Raw genomic sequence first — 23,432 nt, forward strand, 5'->3', positions numbered from 1 at the left:
TCAGGCCCAAAGAGACCCAAGTCAGCGTCTGCGAGTCAATACCACGGCCCAAACTAGAAAACGGTCGCCCGACTCTCAGGCGGCTGCCATCTGGTTCCCGTGACTGGCAGAGCTCAGGAACTAAAGCCCAAAGGACTGCTGGCGGCGGAGGAACCTGGATTTCCAGCCTCTGGAAAAGAGCTGAAAAAGGAAAGTAGAAGAAGGCAAGAGGGAGGGTGTGTGTGTTGGGGCGGGGGAGTGTTTGCCGAAGGAGGAGGAGAATTACAAAGCCCCCAGTCTTTTGGGACCTTGAAATCACACCCTTCTTTCTCCACGAGGCCTAGGTGTCTCTTGCTGGCCTTCCTCACTCTCTTCTCTGGGCTCCAGAGGCAGGAGAAAGCCCCTGCTCTTGTGTACCCCATTAGTCTTTCCGCACTTGGGAGGAAGAAACCGACGCCCACACCCTCCAGAGAGGTTTTCCAGAGCTCCAGTCCGGGATCCTGAGGTTCCTTTGATCCTAGAGCGCCCTCCTCTGCCCATTTGCGATCAAGTGCCTTGGATTTGGGAACAAACGAAACCCGAGTGGCGGCGAACGACTCGATTTAGATTAGCCTGTTTTGGACACCTAATCAGGAGGACTGATTCTCCGGAGAAGACGCTAGTGCTAGGAAAAGTCCAGGGAAAACGTGGAAGGGGTTAGACCTGCGGCTAGCTAGCTAGAGACCGTATCGACGAGGACGGAAGAACCGTTAGAGAGACTACGGATTATGGCAGAAGACAAGCCGTTCCGGAGAAAATCGAGTCGCTGGGAATGGGAAGCGACTCGACGGCACTTGATAATAATAAACTTCCCCCTCACCCTTTCGAATCCAGAAATTCCGCCTCCCCTCCTGACTTGAAGCCACTCTGAAGGGGAAGTTTAGAGGGCCACCCTTCCAGGAGCATCCCAACTGGCCCCAGCATTATGAGAGCTGGGCCGAGTGCCGGGATTCGAACCCACGTCCTCTGACTCCCAAGCCCGTGTTCTTGCCACTAGGCCTCTAGGAAAGAAGTACACGGATGAGGTAGAGACGTGATTGAAATCTCAGACGATTGGAGAGAGGTCCCGGGGAAGAGAACCTGGAATCTCAATTCCTAACTGTTCATATGTAAACTGGCCCGATGGAGGATGGATGTAGGAATAGAGTGGGTGGATCTGGGAGTGCTCAGAGAACAGGTTTGGCCCTCCGTCGTTCAAGAAGTGGAGAAAACCGGCTGTTGATGAACTTGTGAAGATCCCCAAACTGGATACAGTAATAATAATAATAATAATAATAATAATAATAATGATAATAGTGCTTGTTAAACTCCCTGTGGGCAGGGCACGTTTCTACCACCTCTGTTACATTGTAATAATGATGATGGCATTTGTTAAGCGCTTACTATGTGCCAAGCACTGTTCCAAGTGCTGGGGTAGATACAAAGTAATCAGGTTATCCCACGTGGGGCTCACATAATTCATCCCCATTTTACAGACGAGGTAACTGAGGCTCAGAGAAGTTAAGTGACTTGCCCAAAGTCCCACAGCTGACAAGTGGTGGAACCGGGATTAGAACCCACGACCACTGACTCCCAAGCCAGTGCTCTTTCCACTAGGCCACGCTGCTTCTCCCAAGCGCTTAGAATAGTGCTCTGCAAGCAGTAAGTGCTCACCAAATACCATGGAATGATTGACTGAGAAACACCTACTGTGTGGTAGTTGTTAAGCATTTACTATGTGTCAAGCACTGAATTAAGTGCTGGGGAAGATACAGGATCATCAGGTCCCATATGGGGTCCACGGTCTAAGAAAGAGGGATAAGAGGTATTGAATCTGCATTTTGCAGATTCTGTAAAACGGGGACTGAAACTGTGAGCCCCATGTGGGGCAGGGACTGTATCCAACCCTACTTGTTTCCACCCCAGCGCTTAGCCCAGTTTTTGGCACGTAGTAAGAGCTTAATAGCACAATTATTATTTGCTGATGAGGGAACTGAGGCCCAAAGAAATGAAGTGACTTGCCCAAGGTCACACAGCAGACAAGTGGCGGAGCGGGGATGAGAACGCAGCTCCTCCGACTCCCAGGGCCGTGATCTTTCCCCTCGGCCACGGTGCTTCCCAAGCACCGGCTGTGCCAAACACTGAATTAAGCACTGGGGTAAATAGCTCTGGAAGCCCCTACAAGCAAGGCAGAGAGCTTCCTGTCCTCAAGACTGGCCCTGGAGGAAGGTCCATCTCCATGAGCGGAGAAACAGGGTCTCTAAGAATTTATCAGGAGGGACGACGAGGTGTGGTGGCCTGGGGCTCATCGGGACCCAGTCCTCAAGAGGAAGGCCGGGGACTATTTACAATAGGTAAAAGATACCAAGTGCTAAGGCCAGCTGTTTGTTTGACAATGGATGGAGTGTGTTTGCGTTAGCCTGAGAGCTCTGAGCTTTTGTCTTGGAGGGGTTGGTCTGGAGCTGCCGGAATAGAAGAGCTCAGCTGCTTGCTTTTTTTTTTTGGTGCGTGTGTTTTGTGTGTGTGTGTGTGTGTGTTTATTTTTTACCCCGTCGGTTACGCCTGCTTCTTCCTAACATCGGCCTGGGACAACGCACCTTGGGCAGAAGAAAGCAGGGGCTAATGTCTGGGGGTTGTGTGACAAAGCGGCTGGAACGGAAGAACTCGTCAGGCTGTTTGATTTGGGGAGGGGAGGTGGTAAACCCGCATCCTTCCTAACCACCGGCCCCAACTAGGTAGCAAAGAAACCACCTAGAAACCCCATCTGTCGCCAACTCCCCAAGGGATGCGGGCCTGTGTTCGGCCCTGTCCCTCTCCACCCGGCAGCTGTGAACCGACACCGTATGACCGATAACCAGCTTTTCTTCCTCACCAGAATCACGCAACCCGTCCCCGTTTAACCCACCCATCGCTACTCCCGGGGGTTGGGTTTGGGGGGTGGAGGGAGAGGCCCTGAGGCCCAAGGAGGGGAGACACCCCCCCCCCCAGTGTTCGGGGAGCTTGGAGTCCGAGGTTCGGCCCGGCACTGCCACCGAAATCTACTTCGGTCTGTCAATGCCTCTCCGCAGGCACCAGGAAGCAGGCCCCTCCAAAAAAGGAATCGATCTTTATGTTACACCTTTACAAAAAAGAAAATACAATAAACAGTTCAATAAATAGAAAAAAATTACAAAAGTACATGAATTCTTATTCTTAATATATAGGAAAAGAGGTTAAGTTAACCGAGACCGTGGTGAGAAGGAGCCTCGGGGCTGTGCGATTGCCCCCCTGGCTCCTCCCCCCACAGTGGCACACTGTGTGTGTATTTGCGTGTGTACGTGTGGTTGTGCGTGCGTGCACACACGCGTGCAAGGGGCGGGGGGGAGCACAAAAGTAAATCTGGCACTAAAACAAATCCAAAGGAACAACCCACAAAATTCCAAGTACCTTGGAGTCTTTCCTTTCCATATATATTAAAACTACAGGGACTGGTGGAGGAGGGAGGGGTTGGGGTGTTTTTTTTGGTGGGGGGAGAACATGGGTCTTCTTGGTAATCTATTTAACAGCAAGAGCATCTGAGCTTGGGTGTGTGTTCCTGAGTTGAGTTTGTCCAGTGAGGAGGAGGGAGAGGGGACAGGGGAGGGGACATTCTTGGGGTGGGGGGGAGGGGAGAAGAAAGGGCACGGCCCCCTCTCCCATGGAAAGTCCTGGGTGCCTTGGCCTGGCCAGACAAGGTAGGAAAAAGGGAGAAAGTCCAGGTCACTAGGGTGGGGAGGTGGGGTGGGAAAGGATGGCCAGACCAACAAGAACCCTTTCACTATGGCGTTGGGTTGGGGGGTGGGGTGGGGTGCTGGGAACGGTGCCTCCCAGCACCTTGGGACCTTTGGCTTTTCTCCCCTGCATTCCAGGCAGCCCCGGCCTTGCTCTGCTTTGCCCTCTCTCTCCCTCCCCCTGCGGAGTGGCAGTGCAGTCGGTGAACGGAGGAGCGGTCGGCCCTGGAACATCGGGCTGCGGAACGGAGGGAGGGGGACCAAATACATCCTCCACCTCCTCTCGCCCCACGGACAGAGGAAGAAGTGGACGACAGAGCCCGGGCCTGGGAGTCAGGAAGGACCTGGGTGCTAGTTCCGGCTCTGCCATTTGTCTGCCGTGTGACCTCGGACAAGTCACTTCACTTGTCTGTGCCTCCATTCCCTCATCCGTAAAAAAAAAAAAAAAAAAAAAAAAGGGGGGGGAATAAGACTATGAGCCCCAGGTGGGGCATAGACCGTGACCAACCTGATTAGCCGGTGCTTAGAAAAGTGCCTGGCATATAGTAAGCGCTTAACAAATGCCATAAAGAAATGGAATAAATTAATGTGAGCTCTGCCTCTGGGTCAGGACGAGATGGGGGTGGGAGTAAGGGGAGAGAGGGGGGGTGGGGGGAGAGAGAGGGGGGAGAAAGGGGGAGAGGGAGGAATGGGAGACAGGGAAGAGGGAGAGAAGGGGGGGGGGGTGTAGTAGGGCAAGGGGAGGGGACTGGGAGGGTTGTGCAAAGAGGAGCCCGAGGAGAGAAACGGGAGGGAAGCATTGGTGAGGGGATTCACAGGCCATTTTTAGATCATTTCACTGAAAGACCATGCTACATTTCCTTCAGGATAAAGTGAAAAGAGGGAAGAAAAAAAAAAAAAGCCATCCACGAGAGGCTCCCACTGCTCTGCAGCCCAGGCTCTCAAACCAGGCCGGCTGGTCCCGGCTCCCCGGACTCCCCCGCCCAACCTTGATGGTCGGCGGGGGGGCGGGGGGGTGGTAGTGGTGGAGGAGGGGAGTGCGACGGGGGTGTTCTTCAAAACAGCCCTATGCCACTCACCTGATTTTTGAGGTCATTTAAGGGAAGGCCTCGTCTCGTCCGCCGGCTCAGACTGTTCCTTCTGAGCTCAGGGTATGGCTTCACATCCTAGTGTCCTTAAGCAGGCACGCACGCACACGCACGCACACACAATCAAGTAGCTCCCCATGGTGCCGCAGCTAGGAATGCCAACGGGTGGCGGGGGGGGGCGGTAAGGAGGGGTGGTAGGATCAGGGCCTAGACCTCCCTCCTCGTGGAGGCCCACCCCAGGCCCCTCCCACCCCGGCTCCTTCGAAACGGCTCCGAACAGTCCGACTTAATACTGAAAGGCCCTCCGGGCGCCCGGCCCCTCCCTCCGACCAAGACCCAGACCGAGACGCTCCAATCCGGGTGCGGTGACGGGGCCCCGCGGGGCCGGTGGTAGAGGTGGCGGAGAAGGAAGAGGACCGGTGAGGAGAAGGGGCTCCGCTTTTACTAGCCTCCTTCCGGCAGTCAGCCGAACCGCTCGCGCACCAACAGCATCAGTTTCTTTTTCCCTTTGTAGGTCAGTTTGAGATTGTCCAGAAAGCGACTGAACTGCAAGTGGCCGTCGGCGGCCAGCAGGAAGGTCTCGCGGGCCTTGCTCAGGAAGTCCACGAACTCGCCGTAGTGCCGGGGGCTGATGTGGGTCAGGCGGGAGTGGGTGGTGTTGACGTAAGCCGTCACGGCCGCGTCCAGCAGCTGGCCCAGGGGAGCCTTGTCCGAGCCGGACTGCTTGCCCCCGGCCCCGCCCCGCCGGCCCCCCGGCAACGACCCCAGGGCGGTCGAGGTCAGGGTGCACTGACGCAGGATGTCCGAAAGGATGGGGGCGCACTGCACGCTCTTGACGATGAGCGGCACGATGGCCGAGAGCTCGTTCTTCCCCAGCGAGAGGCTCAGGGAACAGGCCCACAGCACGTCGTTCACGGCGGCGTGGCTGTCCTGGTTGAAGGCGATGTTCAGGCGGGTCAGGGCCAGGGTGGCCAGCTTGTAGGCCCGGAGGAGGAACCCCCGGTGCTCCATGTACCGGGCCACGGTGAAGAGGTGCGAGTGGGTCAGGCTGCCGTCGGCCGAGTCCAGCACAACCTGGTAGGCGGCCTCGAAGGCGGCGTGGTTCTTCTCGCAGAGCGTGAGGGCGTGCAGGGCGCAGGCCTGCGGATCCTTCTGGGCGCACTGCAACGCCAGCGACCGGGCGCAGTTGCACAGCTCCTCCCGGTGGGCAAAGTCCAGGTGCAGGCGCAGTAGGGTGGCGTGGGTGGTACTGGACACTGCCACGATGGTGGTGGCCTCGGTGGGCGTGAACAGAGAGTACCAGTTCTGCATGATCTTCATCAGGGCCTGGGCGCCTGGAGGAGAGAAGGGCCGCCGAGTGAAGGGACCCGGGAGCGGGAGGGGTCCCCCCCGCCACCCGGCCTCACCTCGGCCCCGGCGGGCGGGCCGGCCGCCCCTCCGGGGTCGGTGACGATCGGGGGGAAGGGCACAGTTAGAGAAGGCCCCCCCCACCACCCTTTCCCGTTCCCCCGAGTCCTCTCTCTCCGAACGGCCCCACCCCGCCTCCGGATTAACCTAGGCCGGCCGGCCCTTGGGGCTGGGAGGAGGTGGCGCCCGGGGGCCGGGGCGGCTCGCCCCGCCAGGATGCTCCCGAGCCCCCCCGCAGGACCCGAGAGCCCACCGATCCGGAGATCGCAAGCCCAGCGGGCAGGGAGGCCTTTTGGCGGTCTCTCGGCTGCCCGGCTGGAGGGGGGAGGCCCGGTCTGGCTCCCGCCTGCCACCTGCTGCTCCCGATGACGCCCCAGAGCTCTGCCCCGGGCCGGGCAGGAGCCCGTCGGTGAGGGTGCCCCTTCTGGGGACGGGACAGAAACCAACCCCGAAACCCACGGTGTCAAAAGACAGTGAGGGCAGGACCGGGAAACAGTCACCCTGACCTGGCTTCCTAGTGCCTCGGTAACTCAGGGGCCCGGGGCCAGGTGGGGACGGAGAGACAAGCCCGGGCTGGCTGGAGACGCCGAGTCAGGCGGGGGCCGGGAAGGGTGGGTGTGGGCTCTCTCAGGGGACGGACGGACGGACGGACAGAAAGACAGACCAGGAGCTGGGAGACAAACGGACCATCTCTCGAGGAGCCCATCCTCCTCCTAGGGCTGGGTGGAGGGAACGGTTCGAGGTGTCTTACTAACAATGAATGATTACGGCACTTGTTGGGCGCTTACTACGTACCAGGCACCGTGCTATGCACTGGCCTCCATCCCACTCGCTTCCCCTTCCCCGCACAGGGGCGGCTGAGCTGCCTACGGGCTCCCGTGAGAAAAGCCCCAATCTTCTTTCGTGTCAGGAGGCCCGGCTCGCAAAGACCACACAATTCCCTCTCTGCTCCGTGCTGGCCCGCACTGGCGTTGGGTGACAAGGAGCCCCTGAAGTAAGCTTGCCGTGGGCAGGGACCGCGTCTCCCGACTCTGTCGCGTCCAACTCTCCTGAGCGCTTAGTACAGTGCTCTGCACAGAGTAAGCACTCGAATACCAATATCGATGGACTGATTGAGTGAGGAGCGGGGAGCTGGGGGCCGGGGACGGGGGAGAAGCTTGGTGGGAACCAGATGAGGGGGGTCGGGGGTGGGGGGTGGGCGCATCCCACTTCCATCCTGGCTCTCTGGCTCTCACCGATCTCCGTGGCGCAGCTGACGAGCCACCGCACCATCTCCCTCCGCCGCCAGGACATGGTATTCAGGGTCATCCGCATTACCTGAAACCCATCACAAGAGGAGGGGGAGGGGGACCCGTCACCCAGAGCTCCAGGGGCTAGGAGACAAAAGACGCCCAGGATGCCCATCCGGAGGCTCCACGCTAGATGCGAGCTTGGCTTCGGAGACCTCCCGATCCCGGCCCCCCGGCCCTCACCTGCAGGCCGAGCTCCAGAGAGATGTTGAGCAACGTGGTGTCTCTGGGGGTGTGGGCGGGGGTGGCGGTCTTGCAGACGTCCTGAGCCAGCTTGAAGAGCAGGGTTGGGGAGTGGATGTTCTGCTGGATCGAGTCCAGCACGACGTGCAGCCACTCGGGGTCTTCTGGAGGAGGGATGGAGGTAAGTCAGGGGGGCTGCAGTCAGGCCGGAGGGCAGGTGGGGTGGGTCCCGGGCGCCCCGCTCCAATCCAACCCCGGGGGTCAAGAGAGGTCCTGCCCCTCCCCGCCCTCCACCCCCAGCCATTTCAGCAGAGCGCCAAATGGACAACCTCGGGCTCTCGGCCTCCCGCCCCACCTCTCCTATTCGCCGCTCCCCCGGAGAAGGGGAAGTGGGTGCCGCTGCCCACGCCGCTCCTAACTGGAGCCTTTCTCCCCCGTGCTCAGCCCGGGGATGGCGGCTCCTCGGCCCTCCCCTGCAAGCCACCCCTCTTACCTTTGGCCGCTGTGAGCATGGCAGAGGCCAGCTCGCACTGCCGGGTTTCCAGGTGCCCAAGGATAAACCAGCGGGTGGCACGGTTGGCCATCATAGATTCCAGGGGGTTCTGAGCCTGGAGGCTGCCAGTCTCTGCCACAGGGAGCCTGAGGAAAAGCGATGGGCTCTGAGGAGAGCGGTAGGCGGGGCTTGGGGGACGGAAGGAGGTGTGGGGGGAATGCTTATGCATCAACTGCAGGGAGATCCTGGCTGGGGGCAGGGTTGGTGGGGGGAACGTGATGGAGGTCAACTAGCTTGGGGGGTGTAGCCCTCGCCCCATCCGCTGAGGACCTCACCCACCCCTATTCCCAGCTCGGCAGCAGGAAGCCTGCTTGCCTGCGCTGTCTGGCACATTCGGCCTTCCCGCTTCCTGTCTCTGGGGCCAGGTGGCCGGTTTATGCCCCTCTTGGGGTCGGGGTGGGGGTCGGGGGGATGGCGTGGCGGAGGAAGGGAGAGAGAGGGGAAAAAAAGGACAAAAAGAGGCAGGGGGGGACGATACCCTAAAGGTCATTAGTGTTCCACTGTCCGTGGCATCTGAGGGGGTGATGGGGCGTGAGCCAGGGGGACCTCCCTGGGACCCCAGATTGTCCTCCCCTCCTCCTGCTGGCAAAAACCGGGGAGCCGGGGTCTGGAGGCGGCCCCTCCCCAGCAAGGGGCCAGGACGAGGACTCTGCCCATACCTCATGGCGCGGAGGGCGATGCGATAGGCCAAGTCGACGTCATGGGGCAACAAGGCAGTAAAAAGAAAGCGGGCGAAGGTGTGCAAGGGTACGCTTTCCGGGAACAGCACCTCTCCTAAGCCGCTGAACGAGCCGCCTGAGGAGAAGATCGGGCCCGTCAGCACCCCACAGGCGGACCGGGGTGGGGGACACACCGGCAACCGCCCCGCCCCTGACCCGCCGGGAGCGGGAGCCCGGTACGAGAGTGGAGACGCAAGCGTCCGGGCCTGTCCGGGCCCACCTCGGCCGCGCAGGCCGGGGCTCACCTCCTCTGGGCCCCAGGGACCCGCCTCCCCCAGCCCCGACCCCACGTCCAGGAGGGGGAGGAACTGGGCCTAGAGCGGCCACCTCGGCTGCACTAAGACCACTCCGGCTGGGAGTGGGGGGACAAGGAAAGCAGCCGCTTCGCTTTCCTCGGTGGCTCGGGCCACTAGGGTGACCGGAGGCCCGAGGCCCGGTGGCCACGGGGAAGAGGAAGGCGATCCCGGTCCCTGGAGGCGGGGCTAGCCCTCACCTTCCAAGAGCATGGCAGCCTGCTTGCGCAGCACCTGCACCAGCTTCTCGTCCAGCTCCACCTCGCCCAGCAGAGCGAGGAGCTGTTCCTCGTTGCGCACCATCTTGTCCTGGGCGTACACCCCGTGCGGCATAGGCCGCTGCTGCCCCAGCCCGACCAGTGCCACCTCGAGCGCCAGCATAAAATAGGATTCTCCCGGGTTGGTGGGGATGGGCACGTGCTGGTAGATGGCCTTCTTCCTCTCCGCCGTCGAATCTGTGGGGGGAGCCCGGTCCGTTCCTCACCTCCCCCGTCCTGCCACCCACCCGCGTGGTTCAGAAGACCCCCGGGAGGTCGGCGACATCTCCCTCTGGCTCTCTCTCCCCGCCACCCCAGCCGATTCTCGAAGCCGGGCCCCCCTCCCTCCCCGCCCAGCCCCCCCACCCCAGGCTAGGTGTTCTACGGCGTACTTCCCAGGAGAGTGGCTTTGGGGTCTGGTTGTGGCCCTGGAGCTCTCCAAACCCAGAGCTGCACCCGGGCTTCCTGCAGAGGGATTGGGCGTGCGTGCGCACGCGTGCGTGCGTGGGTGTCCCTCCCCCCACTCTCTCTTCCATACGCTCTGTACCTGGATAAAGCGCCAGGCCCTCGTCGTCTGGGCGACAGGCCTCCAGGAAGGCGTGGCAGAGACAGCCGATGGGGTCCAGAGGATGACCCACCCAACCCTCCACAGAGGAGCCGCCGGGGCTGGAAGCTTTAGGAAGCGGATCTGTCGGGGAGAGAGGTGGGCAAGGCCAACTCGGTCTTCCTGGAGGCCTTCCCTGCCTTGCCCAGAACCTGCCAGCCCTCTCCCCATCTCTGAACTCCCCAGAGGGCCCCCGCCCCCCTCGGCCAACACAATCCCGGGGACCGGAAAGAACTAGGCCGAGGACCGCGAGTCCCGTGGGCCGCCAACAGGGGGCAGTAGGGGGAACGGCGGGCAAACAACTCCGAGAGCCCCCGGCCCCCGGCCGGCTCAGACCCCCGGGACCGACACCCAGCTTCCAAGCACCGAGCCCCACGTCCCACCTTTCTTTTCCTGCTTATAACTTTCCAGCTGATGCCGCCTCTGCAGCCGCAGGGTGTTCACCACGGCGCCCGCCAGCCGCAGGGCCTCCCGGGGATAGCCGTGGGAGCGCAGGGCATCCACCCGGGCGCAAGCGGTGGGGAACGGGTCCCCAAGCCATAGCGGGCGCCCCTGAGGGTCAAAACTGAGCTTGTCACTGCTCTTCTTCCGTCCTGGGCCGTAGTGGTCGCTGCCCAGGATCTTCTGAAGGTGGGGATCCCCCCAGCGCAGCTCCCCGGCCTGCAGGGCCCGGCTAAACATGGTCTGGCGGGCGGGAGCTGTGCCAACAAGAGACGGCCCCCCCGCCCCCGCACCGAGGTCAGGCCGGAAGGGGCCGGCAGGAGAGCCCCGGCTCCCACGACGGCGTTCCAGCGAGCTCTCGGCCGGCTCATCCGGCGGCTTCCGACGGGCCCTCGGGGCCCGAGCGGCCGGGGCCGAGGCCGAGGCCGCCGCTTCCCCGATCCCCCGGTGGGGATGGCGAGGGTCTCCTGGGAAGGCAGCGAGGACACGTGCCCGTGCCCCCCGGCCGGGAGGCCGGGGCCGCCCGGGAAGCCCTACCTGTGCCAGGCTGCAAGGCAGAGCCGGTGGTCCCGGGATTTTCAAAGGAATAGTGGCCTTCCTCCAAGGGGCACACATCCAGTTTGTTCCATTTCTTCAAAAGCTCGAGCCAGGTGGTCTTCTCTTCCTGCCTGCAGCTGGGATTGAGCATCACGCACACCCATAAGGCACCTACGGGGGGAGAGGGGGAAGAGACCAGTGAGCTGCGGGCTCCACCACGGTGGGCCGGACGGGCCGGGAAGGGGGGGAGGGGCGCGCTAGCGCCCCGCGGGGGACTGACCTAACTCATCCCAGAGTTGTCGGCACTTGTCGGTCATGCTCGCTCCCTGCTGCTGCCACAGGGTGAGGCGGGGGTCCGCTAAGAATTGCTCCGTCATAAGGATCAACATGCGGGCGCCGTTGGAATCCCGCATCTTCAGCATCTCCCGGACCTGCGGCCAGAGGAGAAGGCGTCGGAGGGAGGGCCGCGGGGAGGAGGGCGCCGCCGGCGGGAGGGGTGGACTAAGCCGGGCTCGACCCCCGAGGACCGCCCCTGAGCTCTCCCTCTCTGGGGGAGTGGGGAAGGCGCGGGGGGCGGGGGGAGCGGCTTGATGCCTTCCACCCCCCCAGGCCCCTTGCCAGATTCTGCTGGCCAGGGTACCTTGTTGAACATTGACTGGAGCTGTTTGCTGGACCCGTAGTAACCGCCATTGGCCAAAAGCAGCTTCACCTGCTCCCGGATGAGCTCTTCATCCAGGTGCCAGCAATTGGCATCCTCAATACTCGCCCCGGCGGTGGGATCCGGGGCCCCTGGCGGGGGAGAGAAGGAAGGCATGGAGGTGGGATGGGAAGAGGGAAGACTCATTCACTCCATCGCATTTACTGAGTGCTTACTGTGTGCAGAGCACTGTACTAAGCGCTTGGGAGAATAGAAAGTAACAGTGAACGGACACATTCCCTGCCCACAACAAGCTCACCCTCACTCCCCGCTTCACACACACGCCGGTCCCCAAGAGGGTCTTGCCTGGGCTTTGCGGGCAGGGATCACGTCCACCTACCCCGTTATACCGAATTCTCCCAAACGCTTAGTAAATAAACCTGGTACTTCATTCATTCAGTAGTATTTATTGAGCGCTTACTGTGTGCAGAGCACTGTACTAAGCGCTCGGAATGTACAAATCGGTAACAGATAGAGACGGTCCCTGCCCTTTGACGGGCTTACGGTCTAATCAGGGGCTTACAGTCTTAGGCGCTTACTACGTGCCAAGTGCTGTTCTAAGCGTCGGAGTAGACACGAGTCAATCAGGTTGGACACGGTCCCTGTCCCACATGGGGCTCACGCTCTTAATTTCCATTTTTCCAGATGAGGGAACTGAGGCCCGGAGAAGTGAGGTTCATTCATTCAATAGTATTTATTGAGCGTTTACTACGTGCAGAGCACTGTACTAAGCCCTTGACCTACCCAAGGTCACGCAGCAGACGTGCGGCAGAGCCGGGATCAGAACCCAGGTCCGCCTGACTCCCGGGCCCTATCCTTCTCTGCACGCACGGAGCGAGCGCCCAGTAAATACCGTCGACTGATCGACTGTCTGCTACACCCCCGCTACACTGCCTCTCCTCTTTAAAATAATAATAATAACGGTATCCGTTAAGCGCTTACTCTGTGCCAAGCACCGTTCTAAGCGCCGGAGGGCCGAGCGCCACCCCCAAATGGCCCACGCTCTCACCATGGACCTGGTTGATCTCGGAACCCAGGAAGAGGATCTCGTCGGCCAGCCGCTGCGCCGTGGGCAGCACCTCCGTGTGGTGGGCGCTGATGAGGTACTGCACGAACTTTTGCAACTGGTCCCTGTTCATCTGCGACAGAGTCTCCGAAATGGGCAGCCGTAACTCCACCTGGCGGGCCCGGCGGATGCGGTACAGCGACAACGCCACCACGTGGGCGCAGTAGAAGATGTCTCGGTTGTCGCAGCCACAGCTGACCGAGGTGATCTTGCAGCGGTCAAAACTGATGGAGACGTAATAGACCCGCTCCGGGGCCGAAGAGCTGGGCGGCTCGGTCACGCTTCCGCTCAGGTGGAAACCTGGGAGGGGGACAGGGAGGAGGGTCTGGTGGTTATTCCCCTGGATGGTACAGGCCTCCCGGCCCGGGGGGGCCGGGGACCCTATAATAGTAATAATTATTCCGGTATTTGTTAAGCGCTATGTGCCGGGCCCTGGGGTGGATACAGGCAAGTCAGGATGGACACAGTCCCCGTCCCAGGTGGGGCTCACAGTCTCATTCCCCAGTGTGCGGATGAGGTAACTTAGGCCCAGTGAAGTGACTTGCCCGAGGTCGCACAGCAGACAAGAGGCAGAGTCAGGATTCGAACCCAAACCTTCTGACTCCCAGGTCCAGGCTCTGTCCACTACACTACATGCTGCTTCCCGCACTTCCCTGCTTCCCGCCCCCCGCAGCAGCTCGGCCCCAGAGCTAAAATGGGACAACAGAGAGAAGCGGGCAAGTCCTTGGCTCCTCTGGGTCTGTTTCCTCGGCTGGGATCTCACCCGGCGCTTCGTACGCGCTCACAAAATACGATGGCAAAATGAGGGTTCGACACCTGTGCTCCGTCCCCCTGTTTAGACCGAGCCCCGTGGGGGCCAGTGATTGGGTCTGAACTGGTTATCTCATATCTCCCCCAGAGCTGAGTTCTGCGCCCGGAACCGCAGTAGGTGCTTAATAGCACAATTAATTGTTAATTTACTCTTGCCTTAATTAAGGCAGGAGTCCTGGCTCGGCCTGGCCACCCGCTGCTAGGGAGCAGAACCGTGGGGGCTCAACCGTCCCTAGTGGGGCTCACGGGTCGAGGTGGAGAGTCTTTTATGACACCCCATCAGGCCGGTTTATTGACGGTCTGATTGAGTTCATTACACCTTGCCGCTTGTAATTAGCACCCCGATGAAACTTTCTACCGGAGAGGAGGAGCGGCCTAGCCCTACCCAGCCCTGGGGGCTCCCGGAGGGCTCATCTGGTCCCTGGCTTCTGCCCAGTTTCCCCAGCAAGGTCACTAGGGACCTCCGATTGTGGTGCTAATAGTGCTAATTACTGTTAATCACCATCATCAGGCTGGGGACTGCCCCCCCCCCCTCATTTGAGGATGTCCCCAAGCACCCCGCAAACACTCATTAACCCCAAGGGCCCTTGACAGGGGCGCTGGAGGGAGGGAACAGAGGCGGATTCAGGTAATAATAATAATAATAATAAAGATGGTGTTTAAGCGCTTACAGGTGGGTTTGTTACAGGTGGGTAACTGAGGGTTGGGGGGCATGAGGGGCCGAGGTTCCAATCTGTCTCCTCCCAGGTTTCTCCCACCTGAGGGGAGAGATGTCTTCCTCAGAGGGGGTCTCTCACAGCGGGGAACGGCTTCAGGCTGAGGAGTTGGGGAACGTGGAAGGTGTGGGCCCAGGGGAAATGAGGGAGGATTGCACCAAACGAAGCTGCCTTTCCCAGGAAAAAGGAAATCCAGTCTTGGATAATAATAATAATAATTATTATTATTATGGTATTTGTTAAGCGCTTACTATGTGCTAAGCACCATCCTACGTGCTGGGGTAGATACAAGGTGATCAGGTTGTCCCACGTGGGGCTCACAGTCTTAATCCCCATTCTACAGATGAGGTAACTGAGGCACAGGGAAGTGAAGTGACTCGCCCAAGGTCACACAGCAGACAAGGGGTGGAGCCGGGAGTAGAACCCATATTCTCTCCGGAGTCAGGAGGGTTTGCGTGTGAGGGGGTGGGAGTCGGGGGTGGAGAGTTCGGGGAAACGTGGCTGTGGTAGGGGTGGAGATGAATAATAATAATAATAATAATAATAATAATAATAATGATAATGGTACTTGTTAAGCGCTTACCATGCGCTGTTCTAAACGCCGGGGGAGATACAAGTTAGTCAGGTTGGACAAAGTCCCTGTCCCACATGGGGCTAACACTCTTAATCCCCATTTCACAGATGGGATAACTGAGGCCCCGGAGAAGTCAAGCGACTTGCCTAAGGACACACCGCAGACAGGTGATGGAGCCGGAATTAGAACCCAGGTCCTTCTGACTGCCAGGCCCGTGCTCCATCCATTGAGCCATGCTGCTTCTCCGATGGGATGGGTTGGGATGGGTTTGAGGGAGGGGAGGAAGCTTCCCAAACGCTCTCCACCTTTCCCCAGTGCCCCTCCTGCTCTCTCAGCTCAGCGTCCCCTTCTTCCCAGCCCGGGGAGGCGAAGTAGTCGGTGGGTAGAGTAAGAATAATCCCTTGACTTTGTACCGCCCGTCTACCTTCCTCAAGCACTTTCACACTACCTCCCTGTGAAGTAGGGAGAGGCAGGTGTCATGATCCCCATTTTACAGAGAAGCAAACTGAGGCCCGCAGAGTGGGTGACTCACCTAAGGTCACCCAGCAGAGCAGGGGCAGCGAGCCAGGACTAGAACTGCCAGATCCAGGCTCTTCCCACTAGACTCCCTTGTCCAGGGCTCATGCTCTTTCCTCCTCCAACAAGGTCGGCCCCGACTCAATTTCTCTGGCAGCCAAAGCCCCCGCCCCTAACCCTGGGGAGCTTACATCCTGTCAGGCCGGGGAACACCCCGGGCAGTGTGTCCACCGCCGTTCCCTCTCACCCCCCAACTCGTGGGCCGAACTCAGGACTGGCCAGCCAGCTGACTCGCCTGTACGAGCGGGGCCTGTAACCAGGAAGCCTGCCCGGGCAGGATCCGGGCCTGACTCGGGCCGTGGCCACGGCGGGGGGACGACTTTGCCTCTGTGGCTCACCTGCTCCCTCCCTCTGCCGGGGAGGGCAGCCCCAGGTGCCCGGCTCTCACCGAGCTGGTCGGGCAGGCCTCGGACCCGGCCGCGGGCGCCGACGGGCCCCAGAGGAGGCGAGTAGGGGGCTCGCGCCCGCCCCGCTGAAACTGGCCCTTCGGTCCGGGGTGAACGGAAGGAGCCATCCACCGCTTGGCACTTCCACTCTGCGAAGCCCGAGAGGCCGCTCCCCTCATCACTCCAGACTGCGGCTCAGGGTGGACGGGAGCTTAGTCGGGCAGGGTTGCAGGATCACAGGGGCCCCGTCTCTCCTTCCAAGCTGCCTCTGGTGCCTTCTCTTCCTCAACCAGAAACCAAGGCACGCCACCGACTCTTCCCCCCTCCTACGACCCAGCCCGCACGCTTCGCTCCTCTGACGCCAACCTACTTCACCGTGCCTGGATCCCGTCTATCTCACCGCTGCCCCCTCGCCCTTATCCTCCCTCTGGAACTTGGAACTCCTTCCCCTTTTGTATCTGACAGACCACCGCTCTCCCCACCTTTAAAGCCTTATTAAAATCACATCTCCTCCAAGAGGCCTTTCCCTAAGTCCTCATTTCTTCTCTTCCCTCTCCCCTCCGCTTCGCCCGTGCACTTGGATCTGTACCCCCTAAGCAGCCGATATTCACCCCACCCTCGGCCCCACGGCGCTCCGGTACACAGCCTTCCATTTTGCCCAATCCCCTCTCGGTAATTTCTTTCAATTCCTGTCTCCCCCTCTAGACTGCAAGCTCCTCGTAGGCAGGGATTGCATCTCCCAGCTCTGTGGTACTGTACTCTCCCAAGCGCTTAGCCCAGTGCTCTGCACACAGTACGCACTCAATACGCCCCATTTATTGATTGAGTCCGGGCCCAGGGAAGGCTGGGTCAGTGCTGGTAGGGAACCCCTATTCCATGCCCAGCTAGGGCCCCCCTCTGCCTCGACGTTACTTCCGAGCTCATGTTCCCGGCTCGGGGGCTGGAGAGAGGGGGAGACTTTCAGTGCTGGAAGCCAGGACGGCCCGGAACTCAGCTCCGGTGTAAGGGAGAGTCCCAGACCCACCGTTCCAGTTGGGAGAATTTTTGGGCAGCGGTGCCCACCTCCACCCCTTGCCATCTCCGTAATGCATTTATTTCTATTAATGTCCGTCTCCCCCTCTAGACTGTAGGCTCACTGTGGGCAGGGAATGTGTCCGTTCTATGGTTGCGTCGTACTCTCCCAAGCGCTTAATACAGTGCTCTGCACACGGTAAGCGCTCAATAAATACGACCGACCGACGTGATCGCCGGCAACTGGAGCCGGGCTCTGGGAGGGGGCCAGCAACTAGCCCTTGGAGATCCGTGGGGAGCAAACATGGGCTGCCCCCCCGCCTCCACCCACATACCCCTGACGCTCCCTGCCCCCCTCGCCCCAAAGAGCCGGGTTTCCTGGGTGAGAGAGGTGACAGTCGACTGCTCGCTCCCTCCTCTTGGCCCTCCCTTCCCTCCCAATGCCACTGGGGTGCTTGAGGCCAGAGACCGTGGCGGGGGGGAGAGGGGAAGGGAGAGACCTAGGATCTGAGCCGGAGGGACCATCTCAGTCCCACAGCCTTGGGTGACCCGAACCACGGGCCTGGGGCTCCCACCGGGCTGCGGGGAGAAGGGGAAGGAGGGAAAAGGGTCAGGAGGTGATTATTTATTATTTTATAGTATTATAAAACGATAATATAACCCAATACATAATGTTATATATTATATTATTTCCGGGGGGTTCTGTCCCTCTGCTCGACGGGTAGAGGGGGCCTCCAGCCCAGCCTATGACCTCATCCCATTACACCGGGTGCCTGGGGAAACGTGTGTGATGTCAGAAGTGTTCCAGTTAGAATTTTTTCGATTTGGCACCGGGGGAGGGGGGAGACGACAGACGGGGGAGTCAGCAGGAAAACTCAGAGGAGACCCCTATTTGTAGCTCCAAGAGGCTATTGGGGTTCAAGCTGCCTCTGCTAGGGAGGTTAGCGCTACGCTCTAAATCCAGACTTACCAAGGGGGGGGGGCAAGACAATAAACCAGCACACGAGCAGCACCCCCTGCCACCCCACCCAACTCGCTTTAAAACTTTAATCAATCTCGAGTATTTATCGAGCGCTTATCGTGTACCGACAGTACCGTCCTACGTGCTTGAGAGGGCAAGAAGGCCCCCAAGGACTTTGTAATCTAGCAGGTACTAGCCGGGTTGAGAGAAACTACTCCATTTTCAGGTCAATCTCCCCGGCTGGACCGAAAGCTCACTGTGGGCACCAACTCTGTTGTATCGTACTCCCCCGAGCCCTCAGTACAGCACTCTGCACACGGTAAGCGCTCAAATACCATCAATCGATCGATCGATTGGGAGGTTGCTGACTCCTCGGGGGATACCTGCACACTGCCAGGAATCTCTGAACAGCAGTTGCGTTGTCAATCAATCGACGGTATCTGTTGTGCGCTTTTTTTCCCCCAGTGGTATCTGTTAAGCGCTTACTATGTGTCCAACACCGGTCTAAGCGCTGGGTTAGGGACAAGTTAATCTGGTTGGACATCATCCCCGTCCCGCATGGGGCTCACAGCCAAAGTAGGAGGGAAAGGGGTTTTGAATCCCCATTTTACAGTCGAGAAAATCGAGGCACAGAGAAGTGAAGTGACTTCCCCAAGGTCACACGGCAAGCCACTGGCAGAGCCGGGATTAGACCAGGTCCTCCGACTCCCAGGCCCGTGCTCTTTCCGCTAGGCCACGTCGCTTCTCCGGGGCACTATATTGAGCACTTGGGCGAGTACGATCCCCCTCTCCCCTCCTCCCAGAGACTCCCCTCGCGGGCTCCCTGTCCGCAAGGCGTCGGGTAGCTGCTGGTTAGGGTTCTGTCACCTCTCCTGCTCGGAGGTAGGAGTCGACATACGCCCACCGCCCTTCACCCCATCCTCACCACCATCCACCAACACACGAACACCCCCCCCACCCCCGCCCAAACCCGGGGGCGGCTTATCCTATGCACAGGCCAGCGAGCCAGCGGGTTACTTCTTTTTTCTTTTCTTTAAAACATGAGGCCCCGAAAGCATCAGCTTTAACAATGGGACTCTGTGTCTGGGCTCCGGTGGCTGTCCCGCTGCCACTTCCGCTGGGTCACGCACAGCCGGCCTCCCGTCAAATCTGTTTCCGTGCCCGAATCCGGGAGTGACGGGGCTGCCCCTCCCGAACTCTGGGCTGGGAGCGGTCACGGACACAGGAGGCGGTTCGGGACCAAAGTTTGCCGCCGGAGAGGGGAGGGGTGAAGCAGGTCTCCTACGAACCGGACAACCCCAGCGGCTAAGAGCCCGAAGACATCGAAGGGAAGGGCCGCAGAGGCAGGCTTTTGTTTTCTGGCTAATTCCCGAGGCGGCCGGGAGACCCCAGGAGGGAAGGGGCTGAAACTGAGTCGTACAGGTGGCTGGGGAATGTCAGATAGGGAGAGGAGAGACTCGGACTCGGGCAGGAGCCCCTCCTGCTCGGACTCACCCCTCGCACCTCCGTCGTCACATCCCGTCTCCAAGCGCGACCCTTCCCCAAATCCTGCACCCGAACGGGGGTGCCCAAGCAGGGGGTGCTCCGTTTATCCAAGATGGCTTCTCCTCGGTCTCCCCAACCCCCCGGGGGCTCTTCGCCCCACCACCGGCCCCCCGGCCGGCCCTCACTCACCCACTTGCAGCACGCCATCCACGGCACCCGTCTGCAGCAGGTGGAGCCCGCGGTTGAAAGGTATCCGGGAATCTCGTTCTGCCTCGGGAGGGTGATAACCAAGCGAGGAGTACATGCATATTTCTCGTTCGCTCCGGGGGAAGGACCAGAACACGATCCGTTTCTGGACGGGCTCGGGCACCCGGGAGAATCGTTCTTCCACCTGTCGGGAGAGAACGGGCGAACAGGGGTGAGGTCCGGACAAACCCGGCCCCTAGGCCCACCCGACCTCTGCCCCTTGGCCTCTCCGGGGAAAGAGGGGCTTCTCGGCATTCTCCATGAACCGGGGGCATCCCCTCCGCACATCTCAGCTCCGGACCCGACAGGTCCACGTCTGCATTCCCACCTCTAGCTCCAGCGGGGGCCGAGACCGGGCCTCCTCCACTCCCCACACGCCCATCAGACCCCGGTCCGGTTCCTGCAGGGGGACTTCTTTTTTTTTTTTCCTTTTAGCTCAGAGGTTCTGACTAGGAGACACCAAAGAAGCAACTTGGGTGATCAAGAGAGCTATTTCTGCTGCCCTGACCCTAACCACACGGAGAGATGGCCTCTGCCCTCGCAGCCGACGCCTCAGAGCGAGAGGCGGCAAGCTCGTCTCCCTTCCGGCCGAAACCGCCCCTCCTCCCTCCTTCCTTCCCCCCAGCAGGAGCCCTCAGAATGCAAGTTTGGTTTTGGGCACGGACACAGGGCGAAGGCTCCTGGGAGGAGCCACCGGGGCTGGAGAGTAGACAAGATGAGAGAGACTCTCGCAGTCCTCCCCCAAACAGATCCAACCATCCCCGCCTGCTCTCTCATTCCTCCACCTCCGGGGCCCTCCCCTCAAACCGGTCACCCTGGGTGAGAGCACGCTCAATGCGCGCTTGGCGGGGAGGGCTAAGGGACTCGGTCCCGAGAATTTGGGGGTTTCCTGGCGGCGGCGCAGCCCAGAGGCGGCTGTGTGCGAGGGATGGAACGGATTCCACTACGGGAGCCAAAGTGACCATCTGCTTCCATTACCGGCCCCCCACCCCACCCCTCTGGACCCACTCATACGCGCATGCGCGCGCACACACACTCACACCCCGATTATCTCCCCAAACTTCCAATAGGCACTTCTTTCGGAGTGCTTTCCCGTAGGGACCGGTGTCGTGACATTCGGATGCGGGGACGAACCTTCTACACGTTCGGTCTAAACAGGTTTCCGGATCTATACACTCGCTTATCCTCGTCCCCTCAGATTAGAGACTCGAGATACGGCCGGGGGCCAGATCTCATTAACTTCCCATTCCTCCGACCTAACACGGCAGCTCGTGCCCGGCCGGCGCTCGGTAAGCGCTTTTTGACGCCGAGAAGGAAGTCACCCGGGCGGGTTGCTGGCTGAGCTCGGCCTGTCGGCCTTCTTCCTGCTCGTGACCTCTGAGGTGATACGGACTCCAGCCCCAGGAAGTCCTGAACCTGGACCCCTTAGCTGGGGGAGGATGTCGACAACGGCCGCCGCCACCACGACCCAAAGTTTGGGGGGGTGGGGAGGGCCCGGAACTTTCGGAGAGGCCTCCGTCAGCTCGCCGGCTGGGGAGGGAGAGACCAGCCCCACGGTCCACGCAGGCAGTGTGAATCAGGCCTGGAAGAAGCGGACCCATGAGGTCACGCTGGCCAGGCTGCGGCCAGGGCTTTTTGGGGGGGGGAAGAGGGAGGGGGCCTGGCTCGCCCACCCCCTCCGAGCTCCAACCCTAAAGATCGTGGAGGAGAGCCACGAAGGATGACTAATGGGATCAAACTCGAGGGTCAGATTTCAGGAACAAAAACCCAACGAAGACACTCGGGGGAGCCGGAGGTGATTCCCCACGGTGATCCTGGATTCGCGGGCTCAGAGGGGAAGGAACTCCGGTCCTCCCGGCCCGTCCGGCGGAGAGGGGGCGGGGGGGCGGGCCGCGGCCCCAGAAGGCCTGTTGATCGGGAACGGCCTGCAACCGACTGAAGGGGCTGGACCAGATGACTAACTAGGTATTTTCCATCTGCTATGATTCAGAACCTGCGTTGAGACACATAAAGCAGACCTCCCCTTTAAACGACGACAGAGCTTCTTAACTCTTGGAGGGCAGGGGAGGGAAAACAAACAGGGGCGGACAATGCAGGAGAGCGTGTGTGAGGGGGGGAGCGGATGGGTTGACTCCTCGGCGGTCCGCCGGGCCGTCCCAGCGCCCTTCCCATAGCCTTCCCCCTCCTTCCCTCCGTCACCCCATCACCCCGGGGCCTCGCCGCCTGAGGAGAACCAAGGGAAAGTCACCCTCAGGCAGGGCTCCTAGGAGAACGCCTGCCAGGTGATGCCGGGCCGCGTAGGGAGCTTCGGGAGGAAGCGGACGGCAGCGAGAGCGAGCCGCGGCCGGGAAATCCAACCTGAGACCTGGGGGTAACCACCGTCGCCACCCCAGTTCGGGGGTTGATCCCGGAGGGACGGAGGGGTCCATCTGGGTCGGCACCTGCCAACGGGGGCCAAAGCAGGAAAGGAGGCGGCCGGCTTTCCGGGGGCCGAGTTGGCCAAGAGGCCGACGCCAGGCCGGGCGGATCGGGGCGGGGGGGGGGACGGGGGGAGGAAGGGAAGGTGAATGAGGAAATGGGGCTGGCACGAAGCGAGCTTCCCGGGGTGCGGGACGACCAGGAGGAGGAGCCGCCGGGGACTCCGGAGGGAGACTCTCCAGAAGGCCCGGGAGAAGGAGGAGGAAGAAGATGATGAGGAGGCAGAGGGAAGTGAGCCAGGAGGCTCGGAGGGAGGGAGGGAGGGAGGGCGGGAGGGCGGGGGGTGGTGACGGTTCCCGCCCCCTCGGGGCTCCCGGGCACGGAGCTGCCACGGGTAGAAAAATAAGTGGGCGGAACGGAGGGAGCCGAGGGCCCGCAGCGGTGGAGGGCGCCGCGGGCCGCTCTCCCCGCCGCCGCCGCCCCGCCTCTCCATCACCTCACCTGCTCGAAGGCCAAGGTCTCGGCCACTCGTTTGGCGCTGAGGTCCAGCAGCGTCTCTATTGGAGCTCGCCCGCGGAGCCCGGTCCCGGCCTCCCGCTCCTCCGACCCTCCGGGGCAAAGCCGGCTCCGCTTGGCGGGCGGCGGGTCCATCCGTCTCGGCCGGGGCCGGGGCCGGGGTCGGGGCCGGGGTCGGGGCCTTGGCCGAGGGCCCCGCTCTCTGGCTTTTCCTCGAGGCGCTGTCCGGGTCGGGCCGGGTTTCTCGGCGGCAGGACCGTCCTGGCCGTGAGGGACTCGCTCGGTGCCTCAGTGTCCCCCCTTCCCCCCCCCCCCACACCGACACACCCAGCCCGGGTCCCTTCCCCTTTCCCCTCCTGCTTCCCCTTCTTCTTCTTCTTCTTCCTCCTCCTCCTCCTCCTCCTCCCTCTGCCCTCGTCCTCTGCCGCCGCCCCGGCCCCGGCGGCCCCTTTAAGATTTTCCACAACAATGAAGGTTCCTCGGCGGTTGCTTTATGTTCCGTCTTTGCCCCGCCCCCGCCGCCCCTCCGCATCGGCCCCCGTCACAGTCCAACCTTGCTCGCGCCGGGGCCTCGGCCGAGGCGCCTGCCTTTCATTGGCTGAGGCCGCTGTCGCTCAAGCGGCCGGAGGCCCGCCCCGGCCCGAGGAGAGAGGTGCCGTCGATCACGGCCGGCCGCGCACCAATCGGAGGGCGGGGGATCGGGAGGCCCTGACCATTTTGGACTTGGGGGCGGGCCTTGGGTTCATTCACAACATTCCATCCACACACACGCGCGCGCGCGCACGCGCCTGGCAGCCGTACGGCAATGCCAAACCTGGTCGCTGCTGCTGGCATTCGTTAAGCGCTTACGACG

The 23,432-nt window shown here is 61.0% G+C and overlaps 1 protein-coding gene across 2 annotated transcripts; it reads right to left on the bottom strand.

The window, feature by feature from the left end:
- Positions 1 to 5,254: 5,254 nt before the first annotated feature.
- ZSWIM4 (zinc finger SWIM-type containing 4) lies at positions 5,255 to 22,882 on the bottom strand. 2 transcript variants are annotated; one of them, XM_029053167.1, is made up of 14 exons: positions 22,565 to 22,882; positions 19,589 to 19,790; positions 12,824 to 13,180; positions 11,758 to 11,906; positions 11,398 to 11,548; positions 11,118 to 11,288; positions 10,523 to 10,837; positions 10,083 to 10,223; positions 9,479 to 9,733; positions 8,926 to 9,061; positions 8,207 to 8,352; positions 7,714 to 7,877; positions 7,477 to 7,558; positions 5,255 to 6,168 (listed from the first exon to the last, which is right to left on the bottom strand). In XM_029053167.1, the coding sequence occupies exons 1-14, from the start codon at positions 22,712 to 22,714 to the stop codon at positions 5,297 to 5,299; spliced, it is 3,291 nt and encodes a 1,096-aa protein (XP_028909000.1). In that variant the 5' UTR covers positions 22,715 to 22,882; the 3' UTR covers positions 5,255 to 5,296. The 2 variants fall into 2 exon arrangements, with proteins under 2 accessions (XP_028909000.1, XP_028909002.1); XM_029053169.1 differs by lacking the exon at positions 10,523 to 10,837.
- Between the last annotated feature and the right edge of the window lie 550 nt (positions 22,883 to 23,432).

Source organism: Ornithorhynchus anatinus, chromosome X2, assembly GCF_004115215.2.
Source record: "Ornithorhynchus anatinus isolate Pmale09 chromosome X2, mOrnAna1.pri.v4, whole genome shotgun sequence".
Lineage (NCBI taxonomy): Eukaryota > Metazoa > Chordata > Mammalia > Monotremata > Ornithorhynchidae > Ornithorhynchus > Ornithorhynchus anatinus.

Excerpts from the sequence above, each read along its gene's own strand:
- ZSWIM4 (XM_029053167.1), bottom strand. The coding sequence starts at position 22,714 with ATGGACCCGCCGCCCGCCAAGCGGAGCCGGCTTTGCCCCGGAGGGTCG. Across the intron at positions 11,289-11,397 it reads ACAACTCTGGGATGAGTTAG|GTGCCTTATGGGTGTGCGTG; the intron begins GTCAGTCCCCCG and ends CTCCCCCCGTAG. Across the intron at positions 7,878-8,206 it reads CATGCTCACAGCGGCCAAAG|AAGACCCCGAGTGGCTGCAC; the intron begins GTAAGAGGGGTG and ends TCCCTCCTCCAG.